The sequence below is a fragment of the Cherax quadricarinatus genome, chromosome 58, assembly GCF_038502225.1.
Source record: "Cherax quadricarinatus isolate ZL_2023a chromosome 58, ASM3850222v1, whole genome shotgun sequence".
NCBI lineage: Eukaryota > Metazoa > Arthropoda > Malacostraca > Decapoda > Parastacidae > Cherax > Cherax quadricarinatus.
The window spans coordinates 6,656,729-6,670,795 of record NC_091349.1 but is presented as its reverse complement, the minus strand read 5'-3'; the positions used below and the strand labels follow the sequence as shown (position 1 = coordinate 6,670,795).

Sequence of the window (14,067 nt, the reverse complement as noted above, 5' to 3'; positions counted from 1 at the left end):
GACCAGAAGTGAGATTCACAACCCCCCAGAACTGGGATGCAAGGAGAGGTGGTAAACATAAGGAGCACTGTAACAGGCCTACTGGCCCATGCCAGGCAGATCCTACAAGAAGTAGGGGTGGGGAGAGTACTACTACTACTACTACTACTACTACCTACAACGATTATATTATGATTTGCACCTTACTCTATACACCCTTCTGTGTCTAACGCGACGGTCTGGAGTTCTGAGACTCTCTGATCGCGGGTTCTATCCCCATCCGTGGTATGGTTTGTCTCTAAGTACTGTTTGTAACAGCTTGACACAGCTCCTGGAAAGTAAAACGCTGCCACAACAAAACGAGGAAAAGAAGGAGATTTGAATATTAAAATGGTATACAATACCGACAAGTTGATAAGTAAGGCACACGTACAACAGTTAGGTATCTCTATTCCGAAACGTTTCGCCTACATAGTAGGCTTCTTCAGTCGAGTACAGAGGAGTTTGCAGAAGCAATAATGTGAAAACTATTTAATCAGTCCATCACCCTTGAAGACGTAGTGTTAAGGTGATAAGTCCCTCAGCCTGGAGAGGAGTTTTGATCCATAGTCTGCAGCAATACCTAACTGTTGCACATGCGTCTTACTGAGATTTAAACCAAGAAGGGTGAGGAGAGACGATGATTAACGTAAAAGGAATATGGGGAATTTTAGCGTCTCACTGCGCAAGAATCTACACGAACTTCCGGGAAAGTTACAAGAGCGAAGGAATGTTGTTTGTGTCGTGATGAGTAAGTTTGTACCAGCCAACTCTTGCCTTTGTCAAACTTGATGGACTGATTATACCCACTCCAGGCTGAGGGACTGATTACCGTAATCTCCTTCTGATCTTCGCCTTTCTTCTTTGTATAAGACTGATGAAGCCGCCGTGTGGCGGAACGTTTCCTTAATAAAAAATACCCTGTTGTACATGGATCTAATTTATCAACGTGTCTGCTATGTCTCGTTATTATCTAAACGATAATGAGACAAACAAAAGAAGAGAGCGAAACGTTGCCACAATAAAAAATGTCGTATTAGTTTCACTTGTGTTCTTTTACCTAATACTGTGGGTAATTCTACCAATGTTATTAAGAATGACTGCTTATGTGTGTGTGTGACCAGCCTTCAGTGTCTAGGTCTCTCCTTGTTTGTGTCTCCTGTTTATGTTTCATTATTATCATCTCTGTATCTATTCTCACCTTCGTTTTTGTTTATTTCTTCTCTTTGTCTCATTTTCTGTCCTCTCCTTTTTATCCTGTCTGGAATTACTGTCCTCTGTGCATTCCGTCTCTCTTTTCTCTCCTCTTTCTGTCGATTATTATCTCTCTCTCTCTCTCTCTCTCTCTCTCTCTCTCTCTCTCTCTCTCTCTCTCTCTCTCTCTCTCTCTCTCTCTCAGAAGCGGAGGACAACACGAAATTTAACAATTCTCAGAACGCAAGAAATAATGTAAACAAAGAATGTCACGTGATACCTGGCAGGTGTTCCCACACCTGCCAGGTATGAGCATACCTGCCAGGTATGAGCACACCTGCCAGGTATGAGCACACCTGCCAGGTATGAGCACACCTGCCAGGTATGAGCACACCTGCCAGGTATGAGCACACCTGGACTAAAACCCAAAGGGCCTCACCCATCACTAGGATAAAACCCTTAAAACAAACCCGTCTCCCTCTAAAACAACAATACATATCTTAATTAAGTTGAACACACAGGTATAATACCGTGACTGGAAGAATGAACAGAGGAGAGTTTCGCTCTGTCTTGGACCATCCACAGGCGACTTGTCGGCTAAAACGTAGGGCCGAAATGTTATAACCTTTTCTATCCTATGTGCAGGTTATTTGTGTATATTATGTCCGGTTAGACTATGTATGTAATGATGCCTCTCTCTCTCTCTCTCTCTCTCTCTCTCTCTCTCTCTCTCTCTCTCTCTCTCTCTCTCTCTCTAGTCAACATAACACAAGTAACCAACGCCCCCCTCCCGTCAAAACACACGTGACCCCTCGCTCCAGCGCAGGTATAACACACGTGGTCGATATTCACATGTGGAATTCCCAGGCACCGTGTTTCAACGTGGTCTCTCTCTCTGTGTGTGGTCAATCATTACCCCTCAATCATCACTCTTCTTCCTCCTCTTCCTCTTCCTGTTCCTCCTATTTTCCACCTCTCCCTTCAATATTTACGCCAAAGACTTCCGTGTCACCAGTGAAGGAGCGAGACGTCGTCAACGTCTCCTGGGAGGTCCGAAACATCGTAAGCACACCTTCAGAGATCTCAAAATAAAATTTTAAAACACTAACATACCATTTATAGATAAGACACATGTCCAACAATTAGGTATCTTTATTCCGAAACGTTTCACCCACACAGTAGGCTTCTTCAGTCAAGTACAGAGGCAGCAGAAGCAGTAGAGATGTAAAGACGATGTTATCAGTCCCTCACCCTTGAAGACGTAGTTTTGAGGTGGTCAGTCCCTCAGTCTGAGGTGCAAGGAAGCATGGCAACAGAAGGGGCCATACCAACAGAAGCAAAGCAACAGAAGGGGCCATGCCAACAGAAGCAAGAAAGCATATCAAGATAAGTAATGGACCACAACAGAAGCATGGCAACAGGAGCAAGGGACCATAGCAACAGGAACATGCGTGTGCGTTGGTACGTTGTTGTGATTGTGAGGAAGGGGGGAGGAAATAACAGGGGGAAGAGGAAATAATGGGGGAAAGTGGGGATGGGGGATGTAGGCGACTATTACCAACCACAATATACTGGCATTTGTCAGGCAAGAAAGTAGAGGTGAGTGTGAGTGTGTGTGTTGACATACGAGGGTCGAATCTCAGCTCCTGGGCCCCCTCCCTTCGATTCGAAATCTTTCAAATTATTTCTACACAGGCTGAGCCTCGATCCATCCCAACCCATACATACTCAGGATTTATCACCTGAGGTTTCATTTAAACCTCCCCCCTGAGGTTTAAAACCTCTCCCTCCCCCAAGGTTTCACTTAAACCCCTTAAACTCACGTCAGAGTGGAGAGCATTGTTACAAGGCAGGACTTGACACAAATGATCAATGGAAGAAGATGTGTGTTCACTTCCACACCCCTCCTTACCCCGGTAAGACAAAAACGATATGATTCAAGAATGGGAAATCCTATCTTAGGAACATCCTGGAGGGCGTGATGACACAGCTGCCCAGATTACACGGGAAGACACGGGGTGACTGCATTTTCCTGGAATGTAAGAAAGACATCGACACGTTTCCTTACCAATAATAATAATATTACTATTATTATTATTATTATTACACTACACATACACACACCACAAACATACTACACATACACACACAACACACACACACATACTACACATACACACAACACACACTACACATACACACACACACTACACACACACAAACACATACACACACACTACACACACACATACTACACATACACACAACACGCACACACTACACATACACACACACACTACACACACACACTACACATACACACACACTACACAAACACACACACACTACACATACACACACACACTACACACACACACTACACAAATAAACACACACACACACACACACACACACACACACACACACGGAATCAAAAATTAGTTAAGGACCTTGAGAGCCAATCCCTTCCCATTACCCTACAACAACACGTGAATGCCACGTATAATGTACCCAAAAGCAAACGACATTTCGCCCTACCCTAGCGACAAGTTAAATGGGGAACAAACAGGCATTCAAACCGCTTGAATATATTACAAGAGCAGCGGCAAGGAGGGCTATATGACTTGATAAATCTGACTATTGCTGCTAGTGCCTAGTATAACACACCTACCTATCCCCATTTTTAAATCATTTCAAAAACCACTATTTACCAATTTAAGAACATAACATAACGTTCCAATAAACCCATTACAAATGCATTTTCACCACCCAGTCTCTCAAAGTTATCAACCCAATACCCCCCCCCCCAAAAAAAAAAAAAAAATTACGAAAAACCCCATTTCCTCAACCTTATTAACCCAATTTCCAAAAAAATATTACGAAAACCCCATTTCTACCATATTAAAATTCAATAAACCCATTCCATCACCTATTTCCACACCCAATTAAACAAAATAATCGGTGCCAGAAAAAAATAATCTCCCCCCCCTAGGCACAACGTTGTGTTAGCTTACGTCAGGGACTTGCGTCACCCCCACCCCATTTCTTGCGTCACCACTCTCCCCCCATTTAGTCAGGCATCCCATTTATCAGAGAACCCTTCCGTGTCTGACGGTGAAGGGGATTACCCATCTCCCAAAGATCCAAAGACATCCTTCTTCTTCCCCCCTCCCCTCCCTCCTCTCTCCTCCCCTCTCCCCCCCCCTCCCCTCCCCTCCTAAGGACAAGACGGGATTACTGAAGTGGAAAGGTGACGCCATCTGGAGTGGATATGGAGGGGAGGGGAGAGGAACGAGAGGGGTGGGAAGGGGAGAGGGAGGAATGGAGAGGGAAGAATAAGGGAGGGGCAATAATATTAAACCACACGTAAAAAATACAAAATTTACACATAGTCTATATATTTACAGATGTAAACACACAGCATTTACACAACTTACCCTTAATTTACAACAGTAAACTACGTAAAGAGACAAACAGCCTAGAAACAGGAAAACACCTGAAAGAAAATACCTGTCCATCAGATAAAACATTGGACCATCAGATAAAACACCTGACCATTGAATACTGGACCATCAAATAAAACACCTAACCATCAGATGAAGCACTGACCATGAGATAAAACACTGGACAGTCAGATAAAACACCCAACCATCAGATAAAACACCTGACCATCGAATAAAACACTTACCACCAGATAATCCCTGATCATCAGATATAACACCTGACCATCAGATAAAACACCTGGCCATCAGACAAAACACCTGACCATCAGATAAAACACTGGATCATCGGATAAAACACCTGGCAATCAGATAAAACACCTGACTATCGGATAAAAACACCTGGCCATCAGACAAAACACTTGGCTATCGGATAAAACACACTGACCATCAGATAAAACACTGGACATCGGAAAAAACACCTGACTATCGGATAAAAACACCTGGCCAAGGAAAAACAATACGTGAACGTCAAAACAAATTATAAATTCTAGGGAAAATACGTGAGAAAATTCCGTAACAGGAGAGGAAGTGTCGCGGACCACGACCTGAGGCGCCATTGATCGACCCTGTTATTGAGAACTGTAAGGCGGTACAAGCGACCATTACTGCTACTGCTGCTGCTGCTACTACTACTACTACTACCACCACTACCACTACCGCTACTACTACCACTACTACTACCACTACTACTAGTACTACCACTACTACTACCACCACTACTACTACTACCACCACTACTACTTCTACCACCACCACTACTACTACCACTACTACTACCCCTACTACCCCTACTACTACTACTACCACTACTACTACCACTACTACTACCACCACCACTACTACTACTACCACCACTACTACTTCTACTACCACCACCACTACTACTACTACCACTACTACTACCACCACTACCACTACCCCTACTACTACTACCACTACTACTACCACTACTACCCCTACTACTACTACCACTACCCCTACTACTACTACCACTACTACCACCACTACTACTACCACCACTACTACTACCACTACTACTACCACCACTACCACTACTACTACTACTACTGGAGGAGATAATAACTAGAACAGAGTATACTGCTGACTCCGGCCATACAATAGAGCGGAAAAATAATGTAAGGGACCTGGGAGTAGTAATGTCTGAGGATCTCACTTTCAAGGATCACAACAGTGCCACGATCGCACGTGCAAAGAAAATGATAGGATGGATAATGAGAACTTTCAAAACGAGAGATGCCAAGCCCATGATGATCCTTTTCAAATCACTTGTTCTCTCTAGGCTGGAATACTGCTGTACATTAACATCTCCATTCAAAACAGGTGAAATCGCAGATCTGGAGAGTGTACAGAGATCCTTTACTGCACGTATAAGTTCTGTCAAGCACCTTAACTACTGGGAACGCTTGGAAGCACTTGACTTGTACTCGTTAGAACGCAGGAGGGAGAGATATATCATAATCTACACTTGGAAAATCTTGGAAGGAATGGTCCCAAATCTGCACACAGAAATCTCTTCCCTACGAAAGTAAAAGACTGGGCAGGCGATGCAAAATGCCCCCAATAAAAAGTAGGGGCGCCATTGGTACACTAAGGGAAAACACCATAAGTGTCCGGGGCCCAAAACTGTTCAACAGCCTCGCATCAAGCATTAGGGGAATTGCCAATAAACCCCTGGCTGCCTTCAAGAGAGAGCTGGACAGATACCTAAAGTCAGTGCCGGATCAGCCGGGCTGTGGCTCGTACGTTGGACTGCGTGCGGCCAGCAGTAACAGCCTAGTTGATCAGGCCCTGATCCATCGGGAGGCCTGGTCATGGACTGGGCCGCGGGGGCGTTGATCCCCGGAATAACCTCCAGGTAACTACTACTACTACCAGTACTACTACTACTACCACTACTACTACCACTACCACCACCACCCCTACTACTACTACCACTACTACTACCACTCTTACTACTACTACCACCACCACTACTACTACCAGTACTACTACCACTACTACCCCTACTACTACTACTACCACCACTACCACTACTACCACTACTACCACCACCACCACCACTACTACCCCTACTACTACTACTACTACCACAATTTATCACTACCATCACAATTTATCACTACCACTACTACTACCACCACCACCACTACCACTACTACTACCCCCACAATTTATCACTACCACCACAATTTATCACTACCACTACTACTACCACCACTACTACTACCACTACCACCACAATTTATCACTACCACTACTACTACTACTACCACCACCACCACTACCACTACTACTACCACCACAATTTATCACTACCACTACTACTACTACCACTACTACCACCACCACCACCACTACTACCACCACAATTTATCACTACCACCACAATTTATCACTACTACCACCACTACCACTACTACCACCACCAACAACAACAAACAGTATTCTATAAATATTAAGATAAGACACGAGATGCATAGACTTTTCGCCTTGTTTAGACCTTTATCAAGTTATTACTTGATAAAGCTCTACACAGAGCCAAACATGACTTGATAAAGCTCTCCACAGAGCCAAACATGACTTGATAAAGCTCTACAGAGCCAAACATGACTTGATAAAGCTCTCCACAGAGCCAAACATGACTTGATAAAGCTCAACACAGAGCCAAACATGACTTGATAAAGCTCTACACAGAACCAAACATGACTTGATAAAGCTCTACACAGAACCAAACATGACTTGATAAAACTCTACACAGAACCAAACATGACTTGATAAAGCTCTACATAGAGCCAAACATGGCTTGATAAAGCTCTCCACAGAGCCAAACATGGCTAGACAAAGCTCTCTACAGAGCCGTTAACCTACTGCCTCCATCTGGAGGTAATGCGGTGACCCTCTGCCATAGTCTCCGGGTAACATACAGTTAACAGGAACTGTGGGTCTCCCTACCTATCTAACCTAACCTATTGATGCCTATGTCCTAAAGTGATGTCGGTGGGTCACCGACCCCCCCCCCCCCTCAACGGCCCAGCCACAGCGAGTGTAGTAAGGACGGTCAGGCAAAAACAATGCTGCCTAGGGCACTCTAAGCGGAAAACAAGGCGCAGCCAGTGAGTGAAATTCCTGAACGTGTTCCACCATGTGTTTCAATTTGCCTGCATAATCTCCGCTGACGCACGTCTTTAATAAAAACAAAACGATCGCCCGTGTCTAAACGCGTTACGTACGTGTCCTGTTTTCCCCATGTCCTGAAGATGATATCGCTTACACGCCATTGCTTATACTGCCTGCATATGTCCTAAAATATGTTGGTCAATTCGGCGTGTCCTAACTGCGTATCTAAAGCCCCTTTTCCAAAAGGTGTCTTAATCGTGGACCTGCCTAGCATGGGCCAGTAGGCCTGCTAAAGTGCTCCTTATGTTTCCTTCCTGAAAGACATGACTTAAGCCACGTCTCAAGCCGTGTTAGGTCTTCCTTCAATATCCCCCCCTCTGCGATGGCTTGTCAATCCAGCCTTCCTAAACCCGTAGGGGTCATACAACGCCTGGTTTGATACAAGAGGGTAGCTCCAGTTCCTAACATTCAGAGCCCAGGAGCTAAATGACCCTGCTGTTTAGTTTCCCAATATATTTTAATAACAATAATAATAATAATAATAATAATAATAATAATAATAATAATAATAATAATAATAATATTATTTAATTATTGATATATTAATTATATATTAGTATTAGTAGTAGTATTAGCATTATTAGCTCTTGATTTACAGATTTAAATGTAAATTTTTTAGATTTCTTTCAATGTATCTAAGTTCCAAGACTGAAACGTCTTCGTATATGTTAATAAGTCGTGCAAGTACGACCCTGAGCGTGTGTGGAATTTATCAACATTTCTGTGTGACTAAGTATGGTCACCTGGCCTGGCCTCTCAGGCCTACATACACAAGATAACAGTTGAAGACTTGATAATGGTTAAGAATGCACCGAAACCTTATCTGGCGTTCTCACTGCAGTGAGAGTTATGTACAGATTGTTCCAGCTACGGTATTGTTCCAGCTATGGTATTGTTCCAGCGTCGGTATTGTTCCAGCTACGGTATTGTTCCAGCGTCGGTATTGTGGGTTTTATTCTTCATAAAAATATGTGAAAGTTCATAGACCTACTGGATTTAAATTCTACTGAAATATTTTTTAGGATATCGTAGGTTAAGTAATGCAAGTCACATTTATACATAACAAATTCACTTACTTATAAATGCAGAGGAAAACAAGATATGAACACAAGAGGCAGAAAGCCTCGCTAAGACTGCAAGAAGACTCATCCACAACTCTATATCGCCAAATCATTACTTCCCAATACACTTTCTACGTCTAAATTCTTCAAACTTGAATCTTGGTTAGATATTTTCAATATGTTATTTATATACCCTTTATTTATTTCTGTCTTCCATTCGTACACTTCAATCATATCTCCCCTCATTCTACGCCTTTCCGGAGGATGATGATTCAGGGCCCCCAGTCTATCCTCGCAGGAAAAATTTCTGATGCGTGGGATCAACTTTGTCGTCATTCGTTGTGTTTTCCAACGCATTCATGTCAGTTTCGTAATACGGTGACCGGAATTGAATATACTGGTTCCTTAAGTGTCCCTCTCCTCTTCTGATTCGCCAGTACAGGCCTCTCTCTTGACCTGTGAGATTTTTTAAAGTTGTTTATTCATTCAACGTCATATTTGGAACATATGTTGCATGGGCAGCTTTAAGTATTCTTTGAAAAAAAAAATGTCATATTAGCAACCATCACCACCAACCTGACCCACAGGATAATGGCCTGTCAGGTCACTCCAGTCCACTCCACCTGGATAATCTCTCAGCTCCATAAAATCGGCTGCATGAAAATCAGGGACCCTGACTTAATTAGACTTATTAAGGTAATTTCATGAGATACTGAAACAGTGATTTGTAACTGCTTTCTTCAAGTTCATCATTAACCTCGAGATTATTAGATTATTTATTAGGAACAACTAAGCCAAAAGTTATCAGATACTGGACCGTATCTAGAGTGTCACTAGATTCAAGATTTCCTGTCAAATTTCTTAAATTTATTTGCCTAAAGTTAAAATCTCCCATAAAGCATTTTCAAATTTGATGTCTTAGCAATTTCGTCCCACAGAAGTCAATGGAGTTCCCTATCAAGGTTTGGGGGCCTGTAAATCACACCCAGGATTAGCCTTTCACGTCCCTCAAGAAACTGTAGCCAAATAGACTCAGTATCCATCGCTTCCACTTCAACAGTTTAAATTATCTCTTCACACACATTGCCGCTCCACCACCCTTCCTGTTGACCCCATCTGTGTGAAATAATTTATTACCTTGTATGTGGGATTCAGAAGGCATTTCTCTAGCAGCCCCTGTCTCCTGCCCTTCCGAATATCACTTTCCCCAGCACTGAGGCAGACAAGAGGCCTGTTCCCATTACCTGACATAATATTATCCAACCTGTTGATTATGACACCAACACCAGCTTCAGAGAAACCCCTGTTTCACCTTCCCATCCCTGTTACAGAAGGCACCATCTATATAGCTAACCTGTGAGTCACTGACCATAAAAGTACATTATTCACGGTGAACAAAAAAACCATTTCCTACCTTGAAAACATTTTTAACCTTCCTCGATTTGATGCTTCTCCCTTTACTGGAAGCCACTTCCCATTTGCTACTGCTTTGTCTGACATGTCTGGGGGGTTATCCTGGTGGGTAATTTACACCATGTATGATAATTGTACTTATAAGTACCTGTACCTAAATAAATTACTTAACCCCAACCGCCTCACATTCACTCTTACATCCAAGCGAATTTTCATTTTTTTTTATTTTCCTCCTAAAGAAGTAGAACCTTCTCCTTCAACACCTTGAGCATTGACTAAAACACTACAAAAGCAAGCCACATTAATTCCCCCGAGAACACCTGCAGGACAAGTAGCGACCTTCCATGACCACTGACATCAGTGAACTCAGCGAACCTGTCCAGTGAGTTGCACTGGACTGACAAAACTCCTGGGAGCAAAATATTCTCCAATAAACTCTTATGCTGCCCATGAGTCTTGTTTACAGGCTGTATATAATGGCTGTGCAACACTGCACAATTTTATTCTAAATTAAACTTATTTAGATGGGATCACAAAGCAGGAACACTGCTGTAAGCAGGTCTTATTCACACTCAACCCACACCCACTCGTATAAAATAATAATAATAATAATAATAATAATAATAATAATAATATCTTTATTTCTACAAGTACATGTACAAGGTATACAGACCATAGCTGACATCAATGACTTACTACTATATAGAAAGTCGCTTGTTATGTTGAACATTTCGGGCAAATTAGGTCAGTTTTGTCCCAGGATGCAACCCACACAAGTCGACTAACACCCAGGTACCCATTTCACTGCTGGGTGAACATAGACAGCAGGTGTTTTATGGTAATATAGTATACACATGTGCAACATCTAGGTATTTTTGTAGACATTTCGACATCCAATGGCCTTATCAATACAAGGACATAATCTGTATTGCATTAATCAAGCCACTGGAGGGCGAAACGTCTACTAAGTAAATATACCCAGATATTACAATGACTCCAATGGAAACAAGTCAATTATTTTTTTTGGGGGGAAGGGGGGGTATCCTGGGTAATTTACACACATTACTATATGCAAAACAACCACTGTGAAAAAAAAATAGTGAACTTCCAAGCACACTGTGATAACACCTGTTTACCGTCATATTATTGCACATAAGTTACTATGTATGATAATTTGCATAACCGTATTTATGTGTACCTGTACCTAAATAAACTCATACGTCTAATACATCATGAATATTGAATACCACTAAGACACATGTCCAGCTCAGGTTTAGAGCCTGTATACCTGGAGGATACCTGGAGCATACCTGAAGTATACCTGGAGAGGGCTTCGGGGGTCAACGCCCCCGTGGTCCGGTCTGTTCAACCCTCATCTCTGAATATAATTCCCCTCAAGGAAGGTTCCTTGATGTTGGTGAGGGGCTCTTGATTTAGGGAATTGGATCTGTGCTCCAGTTCCCCGAATTAAGCCTGAATGCCTTCCACATCCCCCCCAGGCGCTGTATAATCCTCCGGGTTTAGCGCTTCCCCTTTGATTATAATAATCTGAATATAATTTAACCTCAACATTAATTTAAATCACAAATATTTAAACTGGGACTAGGCTCCTAATTAAAGCTAGAAAATAAATTCCTTAATTACAAATAAGGCAGATGGTGTCAGGGTAGACCAATATTTATTCTTAATAATAATAATAATAATAATAATAATAATAATAATAATAATAATAATTATTATTATTATTATTATTTCTACAAGTACATGTACAATGATACAGAATGTTATGTACGCCTGTACACTGTAGTATTACATTATTATTATTACAATCAAAAGTAAGCACTAAACCCACAAGGTATATCAACTGTAGGTATATCAACTTCACATTGGCATACACCTTTATTTCTTGAAAGTATTTTAAGCTGAAACTTTAGGTTCAAAGTGGCAGTAAGGTTTGATCCGAGGAAAGGGTACCTCATATACCTTAAATCAAGAGCCTTTCAACTTCAAGGAGCCATAAGAAAAATTATTTAGTTTTTATTATTATTATTATTTAATCTCGTAGGGGTCATACGGTGTCTGTGGACTGATGGATGATCAGGTTTGATCCCAGGAAAGGGAGAGTATCTTAAATTACATCAAGAGCCCTTCAACATCAAGGCACATTCCTCGAGGAAATCATTTGTAGCTCTGCTCATTATAATTAATACATCCACGAGAAAGATCTAAACCCGTAGGGGTAATAGGATGCCCGGGAAATGAGGGGAGGGAATAATGAAGTGTGATCCGAGGAAGGGGAGAGACAGAAAGGTGAACTGGTAGGGAAGACAGGGGAGGGACTCACGTGTCTCCATCCTCGTCAGTCTTGAAGATCTCCTGCAGGAGGGCAACCTGAGCCTCGCTCAGTTCTAGGCGACTACGACGTGTAGGTGGCGAGGCTGGCTTTTTAGTGCTGCTGTCTGCTTCAGCAGCCTCGGTGCTGCTGGAGCAGCAGCTGGAGGAGGAGGTGTTGGAGGAAGCTAGGTGGAGGGAACTTAGCTGCTCCGAAATGTCAATGCCCGAGTCTAGTTTACCCTGGGTTAGGTCTGCCTTATCTGGGCTCCTGGCTAGGTGCTGGGCCTCCCCAGCTATCCCTAGGTGCTCTGAGCGCATGTTAGTCGTGCTGGTGGGGTCGTCGCAGCTCAGACACGACGACGAGGCCAGATTCGAGTCGGAGAGGAAGCCAGAATCGTTGTGAGAATCGTACTTGGAGTCGTTGCTGGACAAGCCGCCCTTAGGATAAGCCCCTTCCCCTAGCCCTAAAGGGACAAGGAGGCCCTGGCCACGCTGGCCCACCACTGGAACCTTCTCCGCTATGCCACTCTGACCACTGTGCCACATCTTAGCATTTGAATGTAAACACTAAATCAATACTCTCCAGGGCACCAGCAGCCTCCACACTACTAGCGGGTACTAGCCTCCAACACCAACATGGCTACCATTTCCCCTCCTCAATTTTATCACACCACTGCTGTCTATGTATCACTTCACTAGGGTACCATTGCACAATGGTGGGGGCAGCACACTGCTAGGAAACGTGCACTCTGTGAGACAGCTCAACTGTGAGTGAATGGCTCTCTCTCTCTCTCTCTACCTCAGCACCACCAGTGCACTGCCACACACCACCACTCACCACTCTCATTTACTCGCCCTTCTCTCCCTCTATGTTCATAAATATAACCTTAATCACATTCCCTTACACGTCTGAACAATTGAAAAAGGCAAGTTCTACCCCCAGCCTCCACAAAAATATATTTTAACCCCCCTAAATCATCGAAATTTGGGACACGGAGAATCGGCAAGTCGAAAAATTCCACGATACGAAGCCTCGTCGCGAAGATTACACAAGAAAAATCGCCAAAATTTCCAACTTTCCCCCCCCTCCTTCCCTCTCTCCCTCCCCTCCCCCCATACACAACTCAAGGTTGAAAGAGAATGCGTAGGGTGACATGCGTGCGTGGCGACGCATGGCAACCCTCTGGGTTTCCCATGCGGCCGGGGGAGGGGGGAGGGAGGGGGTTGCCAGATGCGTCAGGCTGGCGGCAACCCTCACCCCCCCCTCCCCTCTCCCTTTCTCTTTCTCTTTCTCTCTTTCTCTCTCTCTCTCTCTCTCTCTCTCTCTCTCTCTCTCTCTCTCTCTC

The 14,067-nt window shown here is 43.3% G+C and overlaps 1 protein-coding gene across 1 annotated transcript in view; it reads right to left on the bottom strand.

The window, feature by feature from the left end:
* Positions 1-13,550, bottom strand: part of LOC128698043 (NF-kappa-B inhibitor alpha) — a gene marked incomplete at its 3' end in the record, with an annotated part of 57,784 nt that extends 44,234 nt beyond the window's left edge. Inside the window, 1 exon segment of the mRNA XM_070097587.1 lies at positions 12,732-13,550. Within this exon segment, the coding sequence (XP_069953688.1) occupies positions 12,732-13,267 (536 nt within the window).
* Positions 13,551-14,067: the final 517 nt, after the last annotated feature.